The sequence below is a fragment of the Patagioenas fasciata genome, chromosome 1, assembly GCF_037038585.1.
Source record: "Patagioenas fasciata isolate bPatFas1 chromosome 1, bPatFas1.hap1, whole genome shotgun sequence".
NCBI lineage: Eukaryota > Metazoa > Chordata > Aves > Columbiformes > Columbidae > Patagioenas > Patagioenas fasciata.
Window position 1 is genome coordinate 126208739 of NC_092520.1, and position 26124 is coordinate 126234862.

General features: G+C 42.6%; 1 protein-coding gene and 1 long non-coding RNA gene across 3 annotated transcripts in view; both read right to left on the reverse strand.

The window, feature by feature from the left end:
• Positions 1-16517, reverse strand: part of GSK3B (glycogen synthase kinase 3 beta) — a 152098-nt gene extending 135581 nt beyond the window's left edge. For both annotated transcript variants that reach the window (XM_065852550.2, XM_065852539.2), the window contains exon 1: positions 16249-16517. In XM_065852550.2, coding sequence (XP_065708622.1) covers positions 16249-16336 — 88 coding nt within the window. In that variant the 5' untranslated portion in view covers positions 16337-16517. The remainder of the gene's footprint in view (positions 1-16248) is intronic.
• Positions 16518-21767: 5250 nt separating this feature from the next.
• On the reverse strand, positions 21768-24229 carry LOC139828966 (uncharacterized). Its single transcript, XR_011741128.1, has 2 exons — positions 23358-24229; positions 21768-22088 (listed from the first exon to the last, which is right to left on the reverse strand). It is a non-coding gene; the product is annotated as an uncharacterized lncRNA (long non-coding RNA).
• Between the last annotated feature and the right edge of the window lie 1895 nt (positions 24230-26124).

Genomic DNA, 26124 nt, shown 5'->3' on the forward strand with positions numbered 1-26124 from the left:
CCACACCCAAATTAAACCTTTAACTAAAAATACAGACCCCCCAGTCATACAAAGCTTTTCCAAATATGGTACAGTTACCTGAACTCCAAGGCTTAGGAAGTTCTTTCAAAATCAAAGCATTGTGCTACAGCTAGAACAAAACACTGCATATGCTCATTTCCTAGCAGCTATTTCTGATGTCAGGTTATTCTGTTGATTTCTTCACTACTGTCACAGAACCGAAGCTGAAGAATGTCAATAAAAGTGCTCCAGTCTCTCACAGCTATCAAAAGCAAAAAGGAACAAGTTTTTCACAATACCTAAGTTATAAACTCTTCCATCATTCAAATGATGACAGCTGCAGACAAAAAAAGAACCATATGGCCTGGGAGTCTAAGCCACCTAAGAGATGGACTATTTTGTGCATGTCAAAGTCAGAGCAAACACGAAGCAGAGCCTTAAGCAAAGCACTGCACAGAAATGAAGTATGACAGTCTCCAGCAAGAGCCTCTTTTACAGCTAAAGGTCTAATCCTTTTATCAGCCAAAGATTTAAATAGGAAAATTCAAAAGGCATTCTGGACTATTGCCGTACCTTAAGTGGACTTTGGCATAATGCTTCAGGATTATCATTTCTTCTCTCTCATTTGACCAGATTAGAAGGAAAATATTTGACATCCATTTTTGCATATTTGAAATCACATGGAATACGGAAGGAAGGCACCAACACAATTTTACAAACCCAAGTTATAATAGTTCAGGATTCCAGCCTCCCATAGTAACCTAACATCTATACTAAACAAGACTCTAGCTTTGAGGGGCACAGAAAAAGCAGCAATTGTTTAATTCTACTCAACATTTCCACACCAAATGAGAAACTACATACCAGTACAGATGATCATTTTTGTTCTAAAGTATCTTTATAGCTTCTTATGTGAGAACTCTCAACAGTTTCACACATGCCTCTTACTTGTGTGACAAAAAGCTAGGTGTAAGTCAATTAAAAACCCTAAAAATTTTAAATAAAGAAGTTATAAAAGTGAATGCTTTGATTTTCAAGATCCATATCAAGTATTTGACCATTGACAAGAACGCTAATAAAAAAATAATATAAATATACTCCATGGATATACAAGAGCAAGAATTAGTTTTCTTCCTTGGCTCACACTCCATGCAACATCTGGTTTCTACACCCAATCTTCAGATGCTTGCCCATTTATTAAATAAAAACTAAAGTGACTACTACTAATAGATAGTTATGTATGAATATTCTTCATGCACTGGCATTATATGCCAAAATATTTAACCTACACTGTTATTTGGGGCAGACACCCCCTATCGTAAGTTGGTACTTACACAGCTACTGCAATATGGTCCTGGTCTATGCTTGAAGCTCTGAAGATTTCTTTACTTGCACTAAGCTCTTTGGTGTCGAAGAACCACAGGGCAAAAAAAAAAAAAAAAAAAAAAAAAAAAAAAAAAAAAAAAAAAAAAATCGAAGGAAAGCATTGTTTTTCTCAGGACCCACATGAAGCAAGCTCTAGAGATCCCCTACACGAAGTCTGTGTTTCTCAGTTGCAGTACAGGATTACCAAACTAGAGCCACCTTTCATTTGAACAGCGCTTATGTCAAAAAACAAAACAAACCACCACACCCAAATTAAACCTTTAACTAAAAATACAGACCCCCCAGTCATACAAAGCTTTTCCAAATATGGTACAGTTACCTGAACTCCAAGGCTTAGGAAGTTCTTTCAAAATTAGAGCATTGTGCCACAGCTAGAACAAACCACTGCATATGCTCATTTCCCAGACTGAAGCTTACCTAAGATAATTTATCTAGCCTTTAAGTGCAAAAGCTGTGGCCAGTTTCACAGATCTTCATCTTCACATCCACTAACTGCCAGCAAGCTGACAGTAGTATGAAGCTACTTCATCCCAAGAGGAGAAGGAACAGATCAGCGCACTATAATTGAAACTCATCCCAACACCATGCAGAAATAACCAGAATGACAGAAAATAAGACTGTAAGGGAACACAGGCTGTCTTAATTAAAACCTCTCCAAACTTCTATATATAAACTACCCAGCAAACTTCCTCATTTTTAAAACAGCCACTGCCGGGAATCTGACAGCATTCCTAATGTATTCCGGTGCTCCTGTTATTCTTAAAAGTTGACTCAACTAACTCAAGCATGTTTGCTGCACACAACTTGTTTTATCTCTGGTGGAGAAGACAACAGTTTCATCTATTCTTTCCAAATATCTTTAATGTATTTAGAGAATGTTATAGAAAAAAAATATCTCTTCAGTTTCCTCTGAAAGCAGCAATCAAAAGTGCCCTCAGCTTTCCTTTAGAGCACATTTTCTAGGTCTCTGATCATTCCCCTTTGCCTGCAGACCGTTCTTCCCGCAGTACAATACCAAAACTACTTGCTGCATTTCGACTTCAGTTTATTAGCATGTTGAGAAGTGAGAAGGCTAACTTCATGCATTTTACATGGCATTGCTGTTGATGCAGCCAGTAAAAAATTTGCCGGTTTTGCAGCATCAGTTGATTCATGGCCACTGTGAAAACATCTAACTCCAAGTCATTCTCTGCAGATCTCCTGCCTTCCCAGTTATTCCCCACCCTGGTAGCTGCACAGTCATGTCTTACTAAACACTACTAGACTGTTATCTGCCCCTGCTAAACTTCATCCTACTTATGGACCGCTGCTTTGTCAAGATCATTTTAAACACGTGCTCTTTAACCCCTGGAGCACCCCTGACGGGTCTAGAAAATGTACTCAGATCAGCTGCAAAACAACTTATTACTACACTTAAGAAAACTCTGCAGAACTCCCTTGACCCATCCTTCTAGTTTAACCATGAATCCTGCCGAACTTCAAAGGAACACTTATTTTATAATGATTGCAAGACCTTTCTTAGACAAACGAAAGCTAGGATATATAAAATAGTTAACAGTGTGAAAGTAAGCACAGACAATATAAAGACATTATATTTGTAAGAACAGACATACTGCATCAGATCAAGGCATTGCCTAATCCACTCTCCTGTGTCAAAGAGCAGCCATAATCAACCACCACAGCAATTAACAGGAGGTATGCACACAGATATACACCTTACATTATATATACACATATGCCATATATTTTAAGCACATTCAGTAGCTTTACCTAACAATAAATTACATCATCCTCCAGCACTGCATCTTGTTGCCCGTGTCCAACATCACTTTATGGAAACAAAGAGCTTTCAGCTGCCTAAAGCCAAAAAAATGAAAATGATGCTGTGACTAAATTACTGGAAGAAAAAATTAGCAGTATTCCATAAAAGTTCACATTTAAAGTTTTTAGTGGATAATGTGTTTTTAAACAAGTATTTTCATGCCACACAGTTGAGTCCATTTACCAGTACATTCCATGGCTGATCTTTTAAGAGGTTTCAGCTATGTGGTCTATATATCCTTTTCTTCAAAGAACAGCCACAGGGTAGGTCACTTTGTAAGAATCCAAAGACTATCGTATTTTTAAAAGGACAGTTGCAAATAACATCTAGAGGATTTCAGCTATTTCTCTTTTAGTAGCATAAAGGATTTTTTTTCTCAATGCTAAGCCAAGATGAAGCTAAAAGATTCATAACTGCACCAGCCTACCTTCCTGCATTCTACAGAAGAAAATGCACTTTTGAACTTTCAGTAGCAGCACCAGCTCTCAAGTCAGATCATCCAACATGTCACCATAGCTCAGCTCCATTTTTCACACCATTTGAAGAGTTACACATTATATAGTCTATCTTAGGACATCCAAAGAGGTACATTTTACCAAGGAGATTATTTAATGTATAATTACAGATCTAGTAGAATGCTAGTATTATTGCAACAGCTCTCTGAATTTTCATCTAAAAACAGGGGAAAGGTATTATGAGGCAGTTGTATATTTCATGTTTAATCACTTATTTTCCATGCAAGCACAAAAACTAGTAATTAACATGGCAGAGCTGATTCCACACACAGAATAATTCCATGCAGGTTGATGAAAGTGGTAGGAAACAACAATGGCCAAATAATCACCACCTGACCCACTGCATGTTTAAGTATGACTGTGTTTCATATCAATACAAATAGAATGAGAAATCAAAGCAAAACAGCACAAGAGATGCCCAGAGCAATTCAAGGGATTTCAACAGACAGAACTCCAGGAGTTGAGTAAAATCTGCTCTCTTCAGTCAGATGAAAGCTCATTATTCCTCTTCATCTGCAGATAAATTCCCCACCCTTTTATTAACTATTTTTTCCTGACAGAATCCTGGATATTATCTGAATTTTTTGAGATACTTGCCTTTGTTCTCTACTACACTTGGAAATATCAGGTCTTTCAAATATACCACAGACATTAAAAAAAGCATCAATAGTCTCAAAGCAAAACTGTAAAATCCTATGTACAGTAGTAGTCTATAAAATGTAGTCTTCAGCACCAACACTTTGTTCTCCTTACTGCATAAATCCCCTGCATCACTTCCACAATTTAACAGGCTACCAATTTATTTTTCATATGCTTCTTCCTCATATTTCTGAGAAAAATATTTTACATACTAGCACACCAGACAGAGATACCACTTCTAATAGCCATTTTTCCCCTGCTAGAATCTCTTACTCTATTCACACAGACTGAAGGCATACCTGCAAAGTACAAAGTGAGAATTGCTCACCCCTGCAGATGAATCCACACACCAGCAAAGCTTCAGGACTTCAGGTGAAAGTACCACAGAACAGGAGACATCAGGCCACACAGTATGTGTGAACGAACAAAACATGCAGGTTAAAACCTACATCTTACCAGCCTTCTCAGACACTCAAACAAGAATACCATGAGCAGCTTTGAAAGCAATATAAACTTTTGCATTCACATGTTAAGATAGAAAAATCAACCTATTCAAAATTCAGAGAAAAAAGCCAGAGTTTTGCAGCATTTTTGTGACAGTATATACTACATTAACACAAACCTAGCCTGATATATCAACAGCTTTGCCAAGTCCTCACGCTTTTTCCATATAATAGCCATAGCAACACCTGAGGAAGAGTCAGCCAGTCAAAAAAAGTGACAGAGACTATAACTTCCTGAAAAAAAAAAAAAAACACAGCAGACTACATGGGTAGGGTTATAATTCGTTTGGGGGGTTGGTGGGGTTTTGTTTGTTTTGTAGGGGTTTGGTTTTGTTTGTTTGTTTCGCAATAGTATCATAAAAAAAAACCATCGGTATTGAATCTCAGCCTTCAGTACAGATCGTTATAGGTTCATTGAATCATACTGCAAATACTTGTAAAACATGTGTCTTAATCTTCCCACTATACTAAAAACTTTTAAACTCATCGAATTAATATAAAGTCTTATTTTAAAGTCACATAGTGACTATGTCCTTACTTGAAAACTAACCTCTTGTAAGTTCAAAAAATACTAAATTTTATAGCCACAATTTAACTCAGAAATCCCATTTCCTACCTTAACAAGTTCTTTAAAAACTGACTTGCTGACAACCGAAATGCAAAGTCTGCAGCCAAGACAGAAGTTTCCCATAGTCACAACACTCAAATTAAAAAAGGTATTTAGAGCGATAGAAGACAGAACACTAGGTTGCAACGCAGCTTCTTTCAGCGCTCCTGGAGCAGCAGGAAAATTAAATGTTAATGCTAGTGGAATAGTGCATTACCAAGTCACAGAAAGTATCATTTGAAGACAAATGAGAAAGAGGTTAGTTATTTCTGACAAAACAATTATTGTTCAAGTATTAAAACATTACTCCCAAGTTTGGTCTTCAGAAATGTAATTAGTCAACCCAGATTTGGCAGAACATTTGAAAGCAGTCTGTAAAGACTTTAAAGCAGAATGTCTAAAGCAAAGCCTTCACACATGGTCTAGGTTTAAATTCCAGATCTCAGAAACCTAGATCATCTCCTCCCATCCGTATCATATTTCTGCCAGCACAATGTGTGTGTGTCTCTCTCTGCCCTCACAAATACATGTTAAAAGTAATGGAGTAAAGGGAGCTGCTAGAGGACAATTTATCATTATTTGTTCTCATCTGAAATCTACTGAGTTTGAACTGGTTTGCCCCAAACCCTTTCCAGTTGCTCTTAAAAAAAAAACCAAAACAAAACCAACATAACACAACAACCAATCAACAAAAAGCCCCACACAACACACACCACCACAAGAAAACCCTGCCTAAACAATGCCCCCACAACATCCAAATAAAGTAAAAAGGTATATGTGGCAACTACATGTTCTAAAGTAACTCCAAAAGAAATCTACATTTTGTAATTACACCACCACATAAGAATGAAAATTAGGCTTTCACCAGACATTTTAAAATGTAGGCAGTGTCACTGTCTCGACAAGAGTATTTCTGAAGTATCAAAATTATGAAAAGTTATGGACATAACAAACACCTCTGCACTACTCCCTTTTAGATTTGGCCCACTATAATCAAAATTTACAGTCAGTCATTAACTGCTCAAATGTTACCAGTGGGGAAAAAAAAAAAATCTAGTGAATTATTAAAAAAAAAAATAAAATCACAGGCTACTGCATAAAGCAAAAGCATTGACACCACACAGAAAGTGTTGTTTGTTGCCTCATGAATATCTATAACTGTCTGCAAAATCCCACAGGCATTTCAAACGTGCTACCTGGGAAAACAGCCGCCATTCTTTTGCTGTCACAGATCCCAGCTTCCATGGACACTGAAAGACAGTAACTACAGCTGAAGAGTATCTTCAGTCCACTGAAGTTAAGCCTATCATGAAATTGAAGAGACTTGCAGATCTAGTAGTATTCATTACCCTACGAAGATCTTCTATTAAGCCAGCTACATTTTTCTAACACACTCCAATTAAATGACATTCAGAGAATTTGCTGGTGAACTTTATTACTCAGACATGTAAAGAGTGCAATAAACGTATTCAACTACCATCCCCATGTCACTTGCATTAAAAATAAGTAAGTAAATAAATAAATCTATAGGCAACCCCAAACTAACTCATGCCTCCTGCACTTATCAAAGAGGAGCAACCTCAAAGTTGAGCTCAATCTAAAAATGGTAGTACCTTCTCCCCTGGGAGCTGCAATTATAGCTCTCCCTTCTCTCCCAAATGAGGAATATCATCTGAATTTCAGGCTCAAAATTTCTGGAATAGTGAAGTTCTGCTACTCTGCACAAACCTCATGCTTTTGTCTCTAGTACATTCACTAGCTGATCCACCAGAAAACAAAACCAGACAAACAGAAGAAAACCACCTAGCTTTCCATGGGTCTTTAAAGTATTTTCCCAAGACTCAAATCAACTCTGCAGTCCATTGCGGTTACTAAAACATGTAATCCAAAATTAAGAATTTTTGTAAACCTATTTCAAAGTCTCTAAAACTGAAATTTCATTAGTAAAGTCCTTGTTCTCCAAGGAACACAGGAAAAAACCCAAACAAACAAACAAACAAAACAAACAACACACAAAAAACTAAAAACAACTAAAAACAACTCGTTACTTTGCAACTACTACACTGCATTACACTATACATATCTGTAGCTCCCAAGCCAGTACATAAAATCATGAGTAAGACTGCAAGATTAGAAGTGAAATGGTCAACACATACAATCTTCTCAAGGACAACATTATTTTCCGCTTCTTTAGGTTTCAATTGAGCAACTGTATATATCAAGAAAAACCATTCCAGAAGCCTTACATCTATTCACTTGCAAAAAGTATGCCTTGCCAGAAAGCTTTTATTCTCTCAGCAAAGTATAAAACATTCTTTCTGGTGCTGATACTCAACCTCCTACAAATGTGGGGAAATTCATTTATGGCTATGGACTTCATTCATAGAGATACAGATCTGTGCCAAATGATTCATGTTTACTTGGCCAACAACCAAATATTCTGTTTATTTGGGCTGATGAATTTGTGTCCCCTTCCTCCCTCAAGGAAACCCACTCGTACAGGTCAGTTCATTATGTTACTTATCTTTTTTTTAACAGATACTTAAAACAAATGAAGCACATGAGAGATGAGATACAATATAGGTTATATGTAACTGTTTGCAGTAGGGTGTGAATGAAGAAAACCAGGTTGGCACTATTAACTGCAACTAAATAGTTTTTCTTCTTTCTAGACTGCAAGAAAAATCAAATTCTCCTTGCAGCAACAGTCACATTTTCAGTTTATCTTTTTGAAAGACATATTCTTGGCCTGTCTGAAAATTAAACAATTGCCTGCATTCCTGGCAAAAGATACTTCTTTGAACTACAGGTTTTGTAGCTGACAAGAATTGTATTCCTACTAAAAAAGTCAAAACAGATGATGTTCTACAGTTGTGGTTGTAAAAAGTCTGCCTTGGTTGGAAAAATTCAGCTGTTGCTTTCCCTTCTGGTTATAACTTCAGAGCCAACACCCAACTTCTCTCCTATGTGTTCTGATCCAAAAGCCAGTGGCAACTTCTGCAGTCACTTGACTTTCATGCACGCAGAGCAGTGCAGTACTTGTAAATCCCACACACCCTCTACAGCATTACTTATCCAGAGCCATGAATCAGGAACATCTTCCCCTTCTCTTCTGATCAGCAGGTCTCTTACTACGATCACCTACTGTCAGGCACTTAGACTACTAACAGGTTTCTTCAAATCTGTCCAATTGCCTGAAGAGACACACCGAGCAATGTAACTATACCACTACACACTCCTATGATACATTATATTTAAGAGATGTTTTTCCAGACTCAAAAATAAAATCAACAGAAGCTACCTACATAAAGGAAAAATACTAGCAGCTGTCCCTAAATAAAATCAACTCAACCTTATCATAACAGCATAACAGCCATTCACTACTTTCAACATGACCTACAAAGCAAGAGACAGCCATATTCAGACTTATTACAGAGATATGAAACTATATTTTTCTTCACTGTAAGCTCTTAGAAGCAAGCTAAAGTGGATTTCCCATGGCAGGCACAAAGGCCCTCTGCAACCACACAGTGCTATTCCTTCAGCTAAACTGACAGCACGTTACTGACCCATAAACCTTGCAAATTATCATCAAGAAATTAATCATGTAAAAGATACTTGGCAACTCACTTTTGCCCAAGTAATATCAACTCACTAGTCAAGTGCATGTGCAGGAAGCACAGATACAGATACTAAGCTTACAGCCCCTCAGCTGGTGAGGCTAAGCCAGAAGATACTGGGTCTGCTACTACGGAGAAGTGGCAACACGATTGGCAAGGACTGGCACCATCCCTTCAAACAGAGCTGTTGCTGTATGGTTTTTGTTTAAAAAGCCCTCAGTGCTTGACATTGACAAGCTATCTTACATTTTTCTTTCTTCCACTATAAGAAAGACTACGGTGAGAACACAAATTGCCTTAAATGCTTAGGTCTACTTCCTGTCTGCAGGAGATAAAAGTACAGAATAAACTGCTTTGCTTTATTTCCTTCTCTGAATAACAGACAAGTCATCTGGAGCAAGAACACCTAATGAAATATTCTTTAATAGCACTGATCATACAAGAAAAACCACTGTCCACTTCATTTAGAGGCACATCATTATGACTTCTAGGCACCCACATTTTTCACACTTCTCAGAGGCTTTTAGTAAGGTTTCCAACATGGATTTCTTTTGAAATAATTTCATCTCTCCTACTGCACAGACAGAACATCACATAGCAGCACTGTCAGAGCATATAGGATCGAGATGAACATGCACTGTGTCATGAGCTATACCTACATAACTGATCCTCTCTCTATGGCACAGTGAAAAAGTACCAATGGGGGCAGGAGGGGTTCTGAAGATTTCATTAAAGCAGTTCTTCTGTCTATAGTGGTTATCCAAATCTAGTTTGCAAAAGCTTCAGGTAGAGCTTCATTTTCAGCTTCTGTTTAATGAAATACAGCAGCACTGACCAGAAATATCTCATCTGAGTATGAATAGGATGTTGCAGCCATTTCTCACAGAGGTATACCTTGGTACCAGATCTTGCTACTGTGTCTCAGACTTCTCTCACCTTAAGACCAAGTTGCTGCAATGCACTTCATATACAGCAACACTTTTAAAAAAAACATAAAGCGGCATAGACCATCATGCCTCCAAACTTAAGTCTTCCCTAATGGCAGCACTTTGGCAACAACATCCATTACATGAGAAGTACAAGAAGGTTCTCCTGGTTTTGCACCTAAAGATAGGGTGTTTGACCTGTAGAGCACTCTAGGGGTTTGAGCCTTTATGTGTGAGGGAGTATCTTGTCTTGCCATATTGTAAAAGCTGCAATTAGCATTTATTTTCAGCATACATAAATAAAGGAGCATCTATTTGTGTGGCTTACTGAAGGAAGTGCTGACAAGACAAAATTTTGGATTTTATATGGACTTGGGTCAAATAAAAATGAGGGGAGCTGTTTCACGAGGCATTTAAACGTTCAATAAGCTCCTTTTCATAGCTGCTTGACTAGAAAATTTTGTTCATCTTTCAAGGCTGCACTGGGTTGATGTTCATTAAATTCAGAAAACAGCCAACTCCACCAACCATAGAGCTTCTGCAGAAGACAGCCACTTCAGCACTTCCCAGACAAGCTACGGGTGACTAAAAGTCCTGAAAGTTTTGTGTTGCTTTGGTTTTCTGTTTTATTTTGTTTTTTAAACAAAACAAAAGGGAGAAAACTAAAAAAAAAAAAAAAAAAAAAAAAAGAGTTTAAATCTATAGAAATTTCTGGAAACTCAAGGTAACTGACCTTTCAGTTTAAAACAGGACTCAAAGTCATTCAAAACAAAGAGACTCCAACAGTCTGAACCAAGAGGCTGCAAGTGTTCTCCAAACATCTTGCATGTTATTAGCTAATCTGTTCAAATAGTTGCAAGGTTTAGCATTAATTCATTTCAGAAAATGCCAGAGGTGGTCACAGTATGAAACTGCAGACTTTTTTCAGGCACAGATACCCTGTAGGCTTCCAGTCTTATTTACATCATACATCCATCTAGTTCAAGAAAGAGCATGGGTTGGGAGAACAGCAATAGCCCACAAATTTGTAACATTATGAAGATCTGCGATGAGTAAACTGGACACCAATATTGGAAAATCCTAAATGTTCTATCTAAAATAGCATTTAAAGATATAACACATCTAAATTAAAGAACTCTTGGGGCAGTAGAAGGGAAGCCCTTCAGCCTGTGGGGTAGTCTTCAGCAACATACGCCAAAGAACTACTTACTTCCCAAGAAAAAGATCAGAGTACATAAACAACCACTGCTTTGTGATACCTACAAGGCCCTATGAAGTTAGCATATGAAGTGATACAACAATTTCCAGAGCTATGATGCACACAGGCAAGGTACATACTCAATAAGCCATATTGGTTTCCAGAGCCATGTGAACAATATTGTTAAGAAGTAGAAAAGGTGAAACTAGTGATAACACAATAGCGGATCACCTCCATGGAGCAGCATAAGGAAGAAGAAACATGTAGAACAGTGATGGAACAAGAAGAAAAGGTTCAGGACAAACTCCAATGTCTTACAAGAAAAAAAAAAAAAAAAAGCCAGCAACCAAACCACCAACCCACAGAAACAAGATGCAGGGGACACAGTGGAATAATTCTTCAAATTATCATTTGGAAGGTTCCACTGGCAGGCCTCACTTTTTTATTAGTTATTTTTCTTCTCAGCTACCCCTAATGACACAAAAACCCCCAGAAAATAGTTTGGCAGTGTTAGAACTAAGTACAGCAGACAGCAGTTTTATTCCTTTTCTGACTGCAAGGGATAACTTCAGGGCACTAAAGCATGAGACACTTTTCACTGTAGAGCACGTGGCCACTAGCTGAAGCCATTAGTGCAATTCTTTCGAGTTTAGGCCCAAGGAAAGCCGCTCACCCAGCAGCAGTCAGAAAGCTGGACAGGGTCAGGATCAGCGACAGCCAGACACAGAACACGCAGCAGGCTTCTGGAAGGGAGTGTTCTTCCTTTCTCCAGCAAGGAGAGCAGGATGGGCGGCTTCCAGTTTCAGCAACCAATTAGGCAGAAACTGCTATCAAAGCAATAAAGAGGGCCCTACCCTAACTGGGTTGAGAAAGAGAAGGTGGCATTATCTCATTTCACCAGTTTCAACAGCCCTGCTCATTCCTTCTCGCTGAAGTTGCCCAGGGTGCTCTTTTCCCAGGCTCTTCATACACACCTACCTGGACATCACACAGTACTAAACCATCACCTAGACACCACATGCTACCTAAAAGCAGTCACTTTTACATCCTGGCTTGTGAAGTGACTAATAACAGAGCAACAAACTCCCAGACTTTATTCCTTCATGAACCACTTTTTAAAGAGCCGTTACACTAACAAAAGATGCATCACACAAGTGCCAGCAGCAGTACCATATGTGAACAGTACACAACAATATAAGGTTACCAAGCTATTGTACTTTGGGGAGATTATACAGTAGAAAAACCAGTGAATCCAAGAAGAAAAGAAAAACTTCAACAAAACCCAAGTTTGTCATCATCGTAACATTCTTCCAGGGAGTCTAAAATGAATTATTACAAGATTGTCCTTTAGATTTTGCAACCGAGAGTATGTGTACAACATCAGAATTAGCTAAAGCAAATAGAATTGCCTTCCTCACCCTCCAAGTTAACAACTTCTCCATAACCAATTACAGAGACATGACACTCACACATGGAACAAAAAAACTCTTCATGGCAAGCCTTAGCCATGACATTATTTACTGCAGACCAACAAGATAATTGGCTACAGTTACAATAAGCACTGCTGTCTACAAGGACTTGGTGTTACTTGAAAGCCTTATTTTCCAGAAGCCCCAGGGAAAAAAAAAAAAAAAAAAAAATCAATTCCACAGTCATTAGATGAAAATTCTCAAACTGCAAAGTTTGAGACTTCTATTTTTATACAGATATTTTTGGTCACGCATTGCATGACTACCCTTTATATTTCAGGATTATTTTTGTCCCATTTGGGAAACAATGTACATCTGGAAGCAATGCAGGAACAACTAGGTGAACAACAGAAGAAAGCTTCAGTCCCATACATCTTGTCTTATACTATAACCAGCAGGTTGATAGCATCAGCAAGTGAAGAACTGGAAGTTCATCTCCCTCCTGTTGAAGGACATGCTCCACACAAGGAGCACGCACCTTTTTTGTTTTGTTTGTGCAGGGAAAACCTACAAACCCAGCAATACAGACCTCCACAAAGAATAACATATTTGGGAATCAAGTCAATGTAGAAATCCATATGATGAGGTGGAAAAAATGGTGGAATGATTTGCAATTTCAAAACCACCAAAATATAAATACAGAAAAAAGAGTTACGTTTTAGAAGGTACTCTTTATGCTGGTATGGACTGAAAGATATATAAGAAGGTCACAGGGCTTCTACGCTTACAGAGATGTTAAAATCCTTGTAATGTTTATTACACAGCAACATGCACAAGAAGTCATTTTTCCCAAAAGCCAGCAGAGAAGCAATTGTTGGTAGATTCCCATCCTTTCATTCAAGGCTCTGACTTTCCTACCAACTTCTTAGAACAAAGCCTTATCAATTAAGTCTAATAAATTACTCAGTGAAGAGATGAAAAATCCTTGCTCACTCTTCCTCCCCCATACGCCTTGGGGAGAAGAGCAATCACTGTAAGGTTCCAGTGCTTCTCTTCACAGGTAACACACAGATCACTGATCCCTGCTCCACTACTTCCTCAACCCTTTCCTCATCACTTGGATTTATCCTTCCTAGATCACTGTTGCAGTGCTCAGCCAGGAGTAGCAACAGCTACAGACACCAGAGCCAGAGTGACTTCATTTAATGTCGTCATGCCACTACTCCAGGATAACAAATAAAAGTAAAAAGGCTGACATCAAGTCAGGTTTTGCTCCCTGATGACTCTGAAAATACCTGCACCAAGACAGATGTACTGAAGATGTCCGATAAACTCAGAAGATACCGAGTCATCAATTCTCACCTACCTCACAAGGACACTTTTGTTCCAGCTTTCACTCAAAAGGGCTCAGAATGTAACTAAGTATCAGTCTGTAAATATATAGCAAAATGAAAGTGCCAGCAAACTCTCTGTTCATCAAATAAGTGATTTAATCTTTTTTTTTTTTCTCAAGTATTAACACTGGTAATAGACGAATTGCTACATCATACCCTAAGAGGCTACCAAAACTCATGAGAAACAGAAAAATAGAATCCTTTTTGACACCGAACAATGTTTCCCTCCTACAAATAAAAAAAAAAAAAGTTAGCTTCCTCAACTGTCTTACATGGATAGATTAACTGAAAATATAAACCGCATTTCCCAGGCAGTCCTCATATACGGTTCTCTTGCTTTGTTCTGACATTTTTTTCCAGACAGCAGAAGGACCAGGAGCACATGACAAGAGCGACTGTTGGGGTTATCACAAGTGTGTGTGCTTTATGCTGCAGCCTTTGTTTCTCCCTCAGTTATACACACTTCGGATTGAGTCATGTTTGCAAACTTGTTAGTTTGCATCAGTTAGCACCCTCTTGACAGGCAAGCATCTGTCTAGTCTTTGACCTCAAATAAATACGAAAGGAGCATCAATGACCTTTCAAAAAATCAAGCTGTAGAGCTTGAATAAGAGAAATCTAGTTGCTGAGCATGACAGGTACAGGTCTCACTTGGCTTAGATATCCAACTGCAGAAATACTACTCAACAAGACCCACTTCCTATTCCACACTCGCATAAAGTAAATCAATAAATTAAAACTGAGTCATCCAGTTTTTCTCCACAGAAATCACAAAATCCTTAACAAAGGCTAATACTGGACCTGATCAAATATGCACTCTTATGCTGCTCATATGGGTTAACTGCACCCATGGCTTTTGAAGCACTGCAGGCATGCTGATCATGCGGATACAAGGCAGACTACAGACCCCCAGCCCAATGCTCTCTTCAAGGCTTCAACCGCAGTGGAAGACATTTCGGTGCAGAAAAACGTCAGAATTTCTGAGCTGTCAAAAAGCTCACAATCTTACAGTGGTCTGACATGAGATGCCTGAAACAATATGATATATATGCACGCATGCACACACAGAGCCATATCAGGTGTGTCTGTATGCAAGTATCAAACATATCAATTGAATGGTAATGCATATCAAGCATTCCAGGCCCCATAAAGATCCCACCTCGTGTTTCTATAAGAAAACAGAAAATATATCTGAAAACTACTCTATTAAGATGAATCTGGAAGAACAATTTAGTTGTTAATATGAACATATTCAAATCAAGAGTTAAGAAATTCCCTATTATAAGCATATAGCCAACCTTAAACGACTCAGAACTAGGCCTTTTTCCATTCACACTGTGCACTTGTTCAGATTCAATACATATTTTTAAATCACATAAAGCAGCCAATCCCACAAGCTAGAATATGAAGAAAGGGCACGTATTAAACACATTTTCCAACATGTTTGTGCAGAATAAAGCACAGGTCTCATTCTTAAAATAATATTCCTCTGATCAGAAAACTGGAAGAGGCACGCTGAGCTTAAAATAACTATTCCATAGGCTAACATGTCAAAATAGCCATTTTCTTATCCCCTCTACTGAGCATTTTACCAGAGCCTAGAGGATATTAGAGACACCTTTTGTAAGCCCCCCCTCCCCCACACTTTTTTTTTTTAATGGGCTGGACTAAAAGGTGCTCACATCCGATCTACGGGTGCATGGAAAAATCTTCCAAGCCCTCTCCTTCAAAGCCAGAAGCGCTTAAAAACGCATAATGAACGTTAATGTCACGGCCATACCTGCGTGTCTGCAATTCGTTTCCTCCTCTCGAGGAGGGGTAATAATAAGGAAATACAGGTTATGGAGCTGACAATCCGTTTCACAAAGAAAAAAGGGAAAAAAAAAAAAAGCAGCTTTTTAATCAGCCAGAGGCCGCTTACAACGCTGGCAGCGATCAGAGGCTAAAGGAGAGAACAAACCAACCGGCATTTTTTTTTTTGTCCAACAGGCCCCAGACGAAGCGGCGGCGTGCGCCTATTCAAGGTTAATGGAGGGAGGGGGGAAGGGGAGAGAAAGGGAGCTGCCTCCGCCGAGGTTGGGGCCGCTCGCTCGCTCGGTCCCCGGCCGGGCTCCCGCCCGCCGCCTCGGCGAAGGAGAGCGGGGAAAAGAGGGGGGGGGAGGAAGCCCCAGCAGGGCCAGACAGACAACCAGGCACCCACCCCCCCGCGCAGGGCGGCAGGATACTCACGGCTAACTTTCATGCTGCCGAAGGCCGAGGGCTGCTGCACGGGCTTGCAGCTCTCCGCGAAGGAGGTGGTCCTGGGCCGCCCGGACATGGCCTCCCGCTCCTGCTCTGCCCCGATCACCTCTCTCTTCCTGCCTTCCCCCTCCGCCTCGCCCCGGCGGCTCGGCGGGCCCTGCCGCTCCCTCGCTCTTTCAGCTGGAGGAGACGGGCGGGACGCGCCACATGAAACGCCGGGTCCCCCCCTTCCCCCCCCCCGGGGAAGCCCCCTCCCCTCTCGGTCTCTGTCGCGCTCTTCGCCCGGCTTCTTCTTTATCCTCCTTCTCCTCACGTCGCCCGTTGCTCACAAAACCATCCTTCCCGGCAGTGCCGGTGGGTCCAAGAGCCGCCTCCGCCCAGTCCGCAGCACCCCCGGCGCCGCTCCTGCTCCCGGCCGCGAGCGAGGGGGGTTTGCTAGGCCTCGCTGCCCCCACCCTGGGCGCCAGTCACATGGGGCGGAGGCTCACGGCCTGGCTCCTCCGATCCCTCGCTGGGTTTCTTTTTTTTTTTTTTTCCTTTTTCTTCTTTTTTCTTCCTCCTCTTTCTTTCCCCTCCCCTCGCCTCGCCTCTCCTTCCCCCTCGCCTCTGAGGGAGGCGGCAGGGAGCGGGACTATTTTTTTTTCCCCGGCGGAAGGATCTCGGGGCTCCCGAAGCCACCGACAGGAGGTGATGCGGCTCCCTCGCAAGGGGATCCGGCAGGGGCGGTGGGATCCGCGGCGGGCGGAGTAGCGGTGAAGCGGTTCGGGCGGCCTCGCTGGCTTGCTCACTCGCTAAGGCTTCTCAGTGCGGTGCTGAGGCGGCGGCGGCTCCGGCGCGGCTCCTCATTGCGCCCGCAGGGGCAGCTGGCGACGGATCAGGCTGGAGAGGGTGCACTGCAGGCGGCGGCCGGCGGCGGCGGGGCAGGCCATGACGGCGGCTTCCCGGCTCCTCCTCAGCCGGCTTCAGAGTGCTCGCGGCGGCGGCGGCTGTTGCTCCCACGGGCGTCCAAGGCACATGGGACTCGCCCGCCCGGCAGAAGCCTCCGGCCGGGCCCCCCCTCCCCGCTTCTGCCGATCAGTCTCTTTGTCCTCGCTGCTGCCTCCGCTGCGTGCCGGGCTCCTGCTGCTGCGCTCTGTGTGTGCGCGCCAAAGCCGCGCAGCCGCCGATGCCTGTCGCCGCCCTACGCTGCGGAACGGCCCTAAGCACCTTCTGTGAATACCCAGACGAAGAACCCAACGCACTCGCTAGCGCCCAGCCCGAGGCCCTTACGGAAACAGCCGAGCCTTCTCGGGACCAATCCCGAGTTCTTTACGAAGATGCTTGTAACGGATCGTAACCAATCACGGAGGCGTCACGAGCGCAGCCGAGTCTCCCCGAACCAAAACGGACAACCAATCGGAAAACGCTGCCACCGCCCTAGCAGCGCGGTCGGGGAGCCAATAGGAAGGAGCCCTCTCTTCCGGCTATTGCCGGGCCAACCCGAAGAGAGCCGAAACAGGAGAGCCAATCAGGGGGCGCGTTTGCCGCTGTCACACAGCCCTGGGACGGTTTCAAGCCACAGCCCGAGGGGGAGGGCGGGCGCGGGCCGCGATTGGCTTCCCTGGCGGAGCGCTCCGATTGGCTCTCGGCGATGAGGCGGCCCGAAGACGCAATCCAGCTCCCCACCACGGACCAATCACCGAGGCCGCGGGCGGTGCTCACTCCCTTCGGGGCACAGCCGCTCACCTTTATGACCTCACCGGGCGCACAGGGCGGGGCCGGGGGGGGGGAGGGTAGCACGCATGCGTAGTGTGGCGCGCCGGGCGAGCAGGGGCTGCGGGACGGCTCAGTAACCGCCCGGTGTCCTCGGGCCCGCCCTTCGCGCCTCAAGCCTGCCCTTCGCGCCTCAGGCCTCAGCTCCTACCTGTGCTCCGGAGGCGGCTCCGAGGCCTGTACGGCAACGAGATAGACCGCTTGAGCAGCGCAGAGCAGAGGGAGTGGTGTGAAAAAAGCCTCGCCCCAAATAAAGGGGTTTGTGCTTAAAACTGTCAGGCACTGAGGTCTTGTGCACCTACCCGCAGCCCCTCGCTGAGCTGTGAGAGACAAAGACATTGAACCAGCTGTTGCCACCACATGCAGTGTCATTGGGAGGCCTTTGGTGTGCTTGACTGGAAAACCTGGCTGCTGTAGGCAAGGAGTAGCGGTGTAGTGATGTAACTTGTTGAGAAAAATAACAGTAGTATGCTGGAAGTCACAGAGGTGGCACCTGAAATTATGGTAAACCTGTTCTGCAGAGATTGGGCTGAGCGATGGGGCAAGAAGATGAAGTCTCTTGGAAGGTTCTCCCAGTTCATTTGTTGCCAGCAAGATATTCTTGCAGGAAATAGTGTTTGTATTAGAGCTGCTAAGCTGTTCCTCGTATCCCTGTCTCGGTGCCACCATGAGTGGATTTTGCTTGGCCCTGGCTGAAGTCCCACACTCTGTTCTGGAAGAGCCTGTACTTCTTCAGGGTTCTGAAGTGTCTCCAGGGGCATTGGTTCCCAGCTGTGGCAAAGCAGGTGCTGGAGTACTGCTGCCTCCTGCAACCTCAGTGAAACTACTGGGCAGACCTCAGCAAAAATTGAGCACTGCTTGCTTATGCCATTAAAAAAAAACCAAAAGTTCTTGCCATAATAGTTTATACCACAAGCAAAATAACCTGGACTAGCAGAAGCACTTTTTGCCAGTGTTAGAATCTAGCTAAGAGCTGCTTGCTTTTCAAAGCATCAAAACACTGCCAGATTTACCTTTTTTTTTTTTTTTTTTGTCCCATTGTGAACAACATTGCTATGTGAGGAAACAAAGACCTGGCCAAAGGCAGCTGAAATTTATCCTTTAAAAGAGCTGTTTTCTAAAGCAGAAAACAAACCTAGTCTCTCCAAATGGTCCTGTTCAGCAGTTTGCTCGCCCCAGGGTGCTTGGTTTGCTGGAAGCCTTTTTCCTTCCTGATACATGATGAATGGTTTTACCTTCTACAAAGGACGTGGGATTGTTTAAGGTTTGATTCATCATGAGCTACCTGTGCAGCTCTGTACAGCTGGAAAACTGACAGCTGAGAGTGGTATGCCCTAACAAGGACTAAAAGAGTCTGAAATGACAGTGCTGGAGTGGAACTGCAGCCACCCCAAACTCCCCTACCACACTTATCATTCCAGCACCCCTCTGAGACACTGCTGTCTCAAATGTTGCTGAGACACAGTTTCAATAAGCCACCAACCACAAAAATGACATTTCCTCTTCAGTTTTGGTAGCGCTGTCAACCTCAGGCATGATTAGTTGTCAATAATTAGGGGTACAGATTGAGTTAGTTCCCTAAAGGGTGATCTTAGATAATAAGACAAAGTGGATAGGCAGCTAGGCATTGTCTACCTTTCTACCTGAAATGTGCCACAGACATTCCAGTCAGGAGGCTGATTTTTTTTTTTTTTTTTCCTGGCCTTGAGCACCAAAATACCAATGCAAATCACATTTTCTTATTTTCTGACATTTTTCTCCAAAGAATACATAAACAGGAGAACCAACTCAAGAGAGACAGCCAAGCTTTGTTACTTGAAAAAACTGGCAGTCTGAAAAAGAGCATGTGGGGGAGGACGAGCTCTTTGCTTTAGCATTTATTGTTGCTCATAATAGTAGTAAATAAAAATCAGAGCAATACGTAATTTATACTGACAGTGTCTATCTGAAAAATATCCCTTAAAGCTTTATAACGAGTCTACAATCTGATAATACAAATGTGAAATCAACTTAATTCACTTACATAGAACAAGGCTACATCAGGAAAATAGCTTTGTGCTTGTCCTCCTGTATATGGTGTGGCCCTTCCCTAAAGTCACCCAGTTTCCTTTTCAGCGCCAAAGCAACCCATATTAAACCCAAACCTCTTGATTATTGCTAATCTCACTGTGCTGAAAACCAAGCCTAACCATCCACTTGGGGAATGCACACTACAAAAATCACAGCTGTGCTATTTCCTATTAGGCAATCCTGCCCACATTTCCACGTAATAATTAGCCAACCACCTCTCCAAAGCCTGTCCATTCAAGTCCTAGTGCCTCCTCATCTACCAGGGAACCACACAAGTGTGCTTAAAGGAGGATTATTATGTATTTGAAGGGATGGAAAAGCATCTCCAATTTCTGTTAGTCTTTTCACAGATTCTTTCCTTAGCTAAGACTACTCTCTGAAAAGCCCCAAACACATGGTAAGGGCATCTATTAAGCTTTCATCCTCCATTTCAAAGATGGACTGACAATTAGAATAATTTTAGAGAGTCATGAGTGAGCTAGTTGCTTTTTTAGAGTGAAAGATTCTCTTTTGATAATATTGCAAGGTTCATATTTATTTTTGGCCCCTTGGCTGATGAAATGACCTCCCTTTAGAATCTGCAAATACAAATAGAATTGACATTTTAATGATCAGTTTTCACAAGCAAGTATAATCCAGCATCTCAGACATTAATATTGTTCCAAATTTGGCTGCAAGGGGCAGTTTCACAGCTGCTGTGTTTCTGTAACATCCAAGTTCCCAGGGAGGCTGCCTGAAAATACGAAGCATCCGATAGAAATCACTGACTGTTATCTCTCTTAAATGCCATAAGGTGGCAGTGAATTGGAAAATGGGTACTATATCTGGGTAGAACAAAGCTTTAAGGAGCTCAGTAGAAGAAGAGAGGAGGCTTTTTGTTTGTTTGTTTAGGGGTTTTCAGTTATCTGTTCACATTTCATAAATCACCGTAAACTTCAATCATCTTAATCAGATGCTGAATAGGCCTGCTTCAACATGCACGAGCAGACATGTTCCTGTGCAAGGAACTCCTGCTTTTTCTTTCTCCGTTGCTTCCTTTTTGGGTGATCAGCAGGAAGATTTTCTGTTTGCTTACCTTGCAGCTCTTACTGGGTCATTGCCCCAGAAGCCACGGTGACAGGGCTACCTCCACAAGCCTGATAAGGTTGCAGTCATTCAAGGCTGTTTTGAACTTTATTACGCTAGTGAATCAAAGTGATACTAATGGATCTACCAGTCTGGCATATAATTCCTTAATATTGCCAAGGGAATTATCAATAGAACAATTTAGTGAGGTATTGTAATGGCTTGTCTCTTGTTTGACTGGCATGGTCAAAGTCAATGGTTATGGTTGAACTTGAACTTTCTTTTTCCAATGGAAAATAAGAGATTGTAACAGTAGCAAATTTACTGCCTTCTCAGGCGTTAATGATTAGACAATAAATCCCTAAAAGTGGCTTTGATTTCTCTCCCAGACCAAAATCCAAAGGCATCTATGTTTAGAACGTACCCGTAGCATTTATTTTTAAAATCAGGACAGTAGTTTTTAATCCTGAGAACCCAGTATTTTGCAATGATTTCCTGTCACAAAATATGTCATCACCAAGGATTGCTTCAGAGAAGAGCTGATGTTTTGCTGATCTGGATGCGCGTGGGTGCACCCAGGCCTCACAAGACTCCAGGTAATATCGCCAAAACCAATAGAGCCAAGCAGTCCGAACAGTTTAATGCAACAAGAACTACGAACAGCTGCCTCCCAATTTTGCAGTGCAGTCGAACAGAGACACCGAATACAGGTTCCTAGCAACATTGCAACACACGGAAAACATCAGTGACTCACTAAGCAGGCAAATGCATCCTGTGAAAGTCCTCCCCAGTGATGTTCAGCACAGGTTTAAGGTTGGTCTTATCCACTGGCTCTCGAAAGAGGCATCAGGTTTCTCACTGTACCAGGAGAAGGTCTTGTTCAGCTGGACAGTTTCCCTTCCTCCAGCTTTTGTCTGGCCACACCTCCTGCATAAATAACCCTGGAAAATGACAGTGTCCAGAGACAGAGAAGCTCTGTCAGTCTAAAGAGCCTTTGACAAATCTTTCAGATATTTGTTTTCTGGAAAGCAAAAATTATGCCTGTTTCCTCAGGAGTTTGAAAGGGTTCAAATCTAGGATATTATTGTCTCTTCCCTGTGTATCATCTCCCTCACAGATTCAGTCAAGCAGCCCAAGACTGGCATCCATTTGCTTTCTATTTGTATTTTCCTGTGCTCTTGGCAGTTCTGTGTGTTTCTGTAAAAGGGATATCAAGGAGCAGGTGGGTCATTCTTACAGCAGGAAATTTAAACAACCCTATACCCCAGAGTGTACTGGGGCTCTCTGTACTACAGTGTTGGCAGAAGGGCCTATGAATGTCCCATGCTCACTATTTCCCTGCCTGCTCAATCAACTTCCAAAGTGGCTCTGGAGGAGACTTTCAGAATTAAGAGAATTAAAGCCAGCCTGATCCCCGAGGCCTTCAGTGCATTCAATAAATCTTGTAGGGCTGGGAAGCCTTAACTCAAGACAGGGTTTTAGGATTACTCTACAGCTGAGCCTTGATAGAAATATGGGCAGGGGGGAAGATGCAGGCTGGGTTTCCAGGCCATCACAGTGACCCAGAGGTTGTACAGGGAGCCAAGCACAACAGCCAACAAAGGAGATTTTTCTCCGCCTCCTCCTTCAGACATCTGGGGGATGTTGCACCAGAGTGATGAGGTTTACTGTGCCTTCTCACAAATGCAGGCAGAGGATTCACTAGTTCCTATTGAAATAATTTTTGGAAAGAAAGCATTGCATACAATGCAAGGTGCCAACAGGAGGAAAAAAGGCTGTCTGGAATAGATGTCTGCGTCACCAAAGAAGCAAAGAAAGCAGCAATGTGTCTGTTAGAGCCTGCCTAGAATGCTGGTTTTGATGCCAGGGCTCCCTGCAGCCCAAAATTACCATCCTTAGGTGCAATGAGGTGCTCATTTGGCTCTTGCTGTTGCAGCTGCTTTTACCCTGTCTGAAAATAACAGTGTGGGTACAGGTCTCCACAGGACAGCCAGCTACCTGGGGGAGACAGGGGGCAATAGTGCTTGGTGGGTTAGAACCATTCTTGATATCCACAAAACAAACTGCGGGGAGTATAACACTCATGTCTGCAGAGAAGAACAATTACTCTGCAATATACAATGTATAGCAAAATGGTTGAGTAGAGCTATAAATCCTTGGTCATTCTACATCAGCAACAGCAATGAACTTGCAAGTGTTTTACATCTTACCTATGAACTGGGGGGTCTTTACTTTGCAGCCTGGAATTAAAGGTGATGATTCTCCTCAGAACCTGGGAGAAAATGAACAGTTAATTATGAAGTGGCCGAAAACATAACAGTATTTTCATTTTGTTCATTGAGTTTTTGCCAAGCACTCTAATTGACTTAATGATCTCTGTCCCTGGCTGCGCACTAATCACCATCACACACTACTTCCTTCATCTTTGGCTTGCAAATGGTTACTAATTGTTGCTGCATCTTGCATTGTACATCTGGTGTTGACAGCTGTCGTTGCCATGAGATGGAGAGACAGTTGTTTTTAAAAGGAGAGATCTCTCCTAAAGCTCTAAAACATCTGAGAAAATGTGGCATTGAAACTGAGCTATCAAATACAAAAATTTAGCAAATATGTGGTCAGGCTAGAGCGTCTGCAAACATGAAACTACAAAAAAATATAGGCACAGGAATCAGAACAGAAAAGACTCACTGCTGTGTCTTTAAAACACAAGTCCTGGGTATTTCCCATAAAAAAATGCCCATTTCCCCTCGTTCCCCATGGACTGCTTAACATGGCAAAGTAAGTCTTTCACACTCTGCACAGCAGAGCACACCTCCTAATTTGATCAGACTAACAACTCATTGCCTTTGCTTTGGCCTATTAGACGTAATTCAAAAGCCTTTCTACAAGGCAGGATTCAGGATCAGGCAGCAAAATCTAACTGGCTGGAGACAAGAAAGCTTGAAAGCACCAAAAAGCCCTAGAAATCAAGGGAAACAATTGCATTCCTTCAAAAAAAAATCCTTTCCAGACTCTCATTTCCTTCTGAACATTTTGTGACTGTGATTGTTACAAGCAACCTATTTTTTTCTCTCCCTGTTTATTTTGTGTATTTAACAGCACTGAGCGTACAGTCCATTGTTTTGCCACTGATCAGCAAAGCTTATCTCCTGATCTCACCCAGCCGCTTTCGCTCACATGCTGTTCTGCAAGAGCTGGGTGAGCGCTCCTCACAGACCTGTGAGAGACTGCAAGCCGGCAGCCAGAGCAAAGTTGGGCTCAACAGGCAACAACGAGTAGGCATGTAAGGACACAGAAAGGAAAAGGGTGAGCTTAAACAAGGTTAGCAGTGATTGGAGCAGCAGTTACTCCAAATGACCCCTAAGAAAAGAGCCTACAAGCAGAAAAAACTGGTAAGATCAACAATGCCTTTTTATGAGGGAGTCATTTCAGGACATCTGACTTCAGGGAAGTGCTACATTTATTTATTTTTAATTGGTCTGGATTTAAGCCATATCAAGCTGATGATGCCATTCTGAGTTCAAAAGGATATTCTCTTTGCCTCATAGCTCAGGAGCAGGGGGACAATGCAATTAACTGGAAAGGTGGCACTGTTTGAATTCAAATCACTGTCTAAGTGTGGAAGTCTGGGAAGGTTTATAAAACACTCTGAAACATCTTGCCCTGGCTACTATCAGGAACAAGATGTTGGATGAGAAATCAGGAGCTGGGCAGTTCGGTAATCAAGGATCATCTCCTCAAAGCTCAAGAGTGGTTCATCCTGACATGAGGAAAAATTAAGCAAAGGTGGCAGGAAACATGCATGGATGCTCCTGACTAAACTCTGACATAAAAAGAAAATGTATAAAATTTGGAAGTAGGAGTAGGTGACCCAGGAGGAAGTCTTACTGGTGAGAGTGTCCTTCAGCAAACCCAGGCCCCTGAGCAAGAGGCCCAGAAGTACTGAGGGAGCTGACTAATGTCATTGCAAGGCCACTCTTTGAAATATCATGGTGAATACGAGAGGTTCCTGAGGCCTGGAAGAGAGCAAATGTCCCTCCTATCTTCAAGAAGTGCAAGAAGGAAGAGCTGGGAAACCACAGTCTGGTCAGCCTCACCTCAATTCCTGAAAAGGCATCGGAGCAAGAAGAGGAAACCATTTCCAGACACATGAAGAACAAGGAGGTGGTTGAATGTAGTCAGCATTGGGCTTAACCAACCTGACAGCCTTCCACAGCAAGATGACTGCCTTGGTGAATGAGAGGAGAGCAGTGGATATTGCCTGCCTTGACTTTAGTAAGGCTTTTGACGCCATCTTCATTAACAGCCGCATAGACAGGCTGACAAAGGGTGGGTTATGTGAGTGGACAGTGAGGTGGATCAAAAAATGGCTGCATGGCTGCACCCTGAGTGTTGTAATCAGTGGCACAAAGTCCAGCTAGGGGCCAGTCAGTAGCGGTATGTCCTGTTAATAGGTCTTATAGTGTTTAACATCTTAATTGATGACATGGATGATGAGGCAGAGTAGACTTCTGGCAAATTTACAAATTATCAAAAGCTGGGAGGAGCTGATACACCAGATGGTGTGCTGCCATCCAGAGTGGCTTGGACAGGCTGGGGAATTGGGCAGAGAGGAATCTCATGAAGTTCAACAAAGAGAAAGGCTGCACGTGGGGAGGAACGGCCCTGTGCACCCGTACATGCTGGGGGCCCTGCAGAGAAGGAGCTGAGGGGTTCTGGTGGACATCAAGCTGCCCATGAGCCAGCAGTGCACCCTCACAGCAAAGACAGCCAGCAACATCCCAGCCTGCATTAGGAAAAGCATTGCCAGCAAGTCCAGAGAAGTGATCTTTCCCCTCTACCCAGCAGTGGTGAGGCCACACCTGGAGTCCTGTGCCCTGTTCTGGTCTCCCCAGTACAACAAATACATGGACATACTGCAGTGAGTCCAACAAAGGGCCACAAAGACAATTAAGGGGCTGGAGCATCTCTCATGTG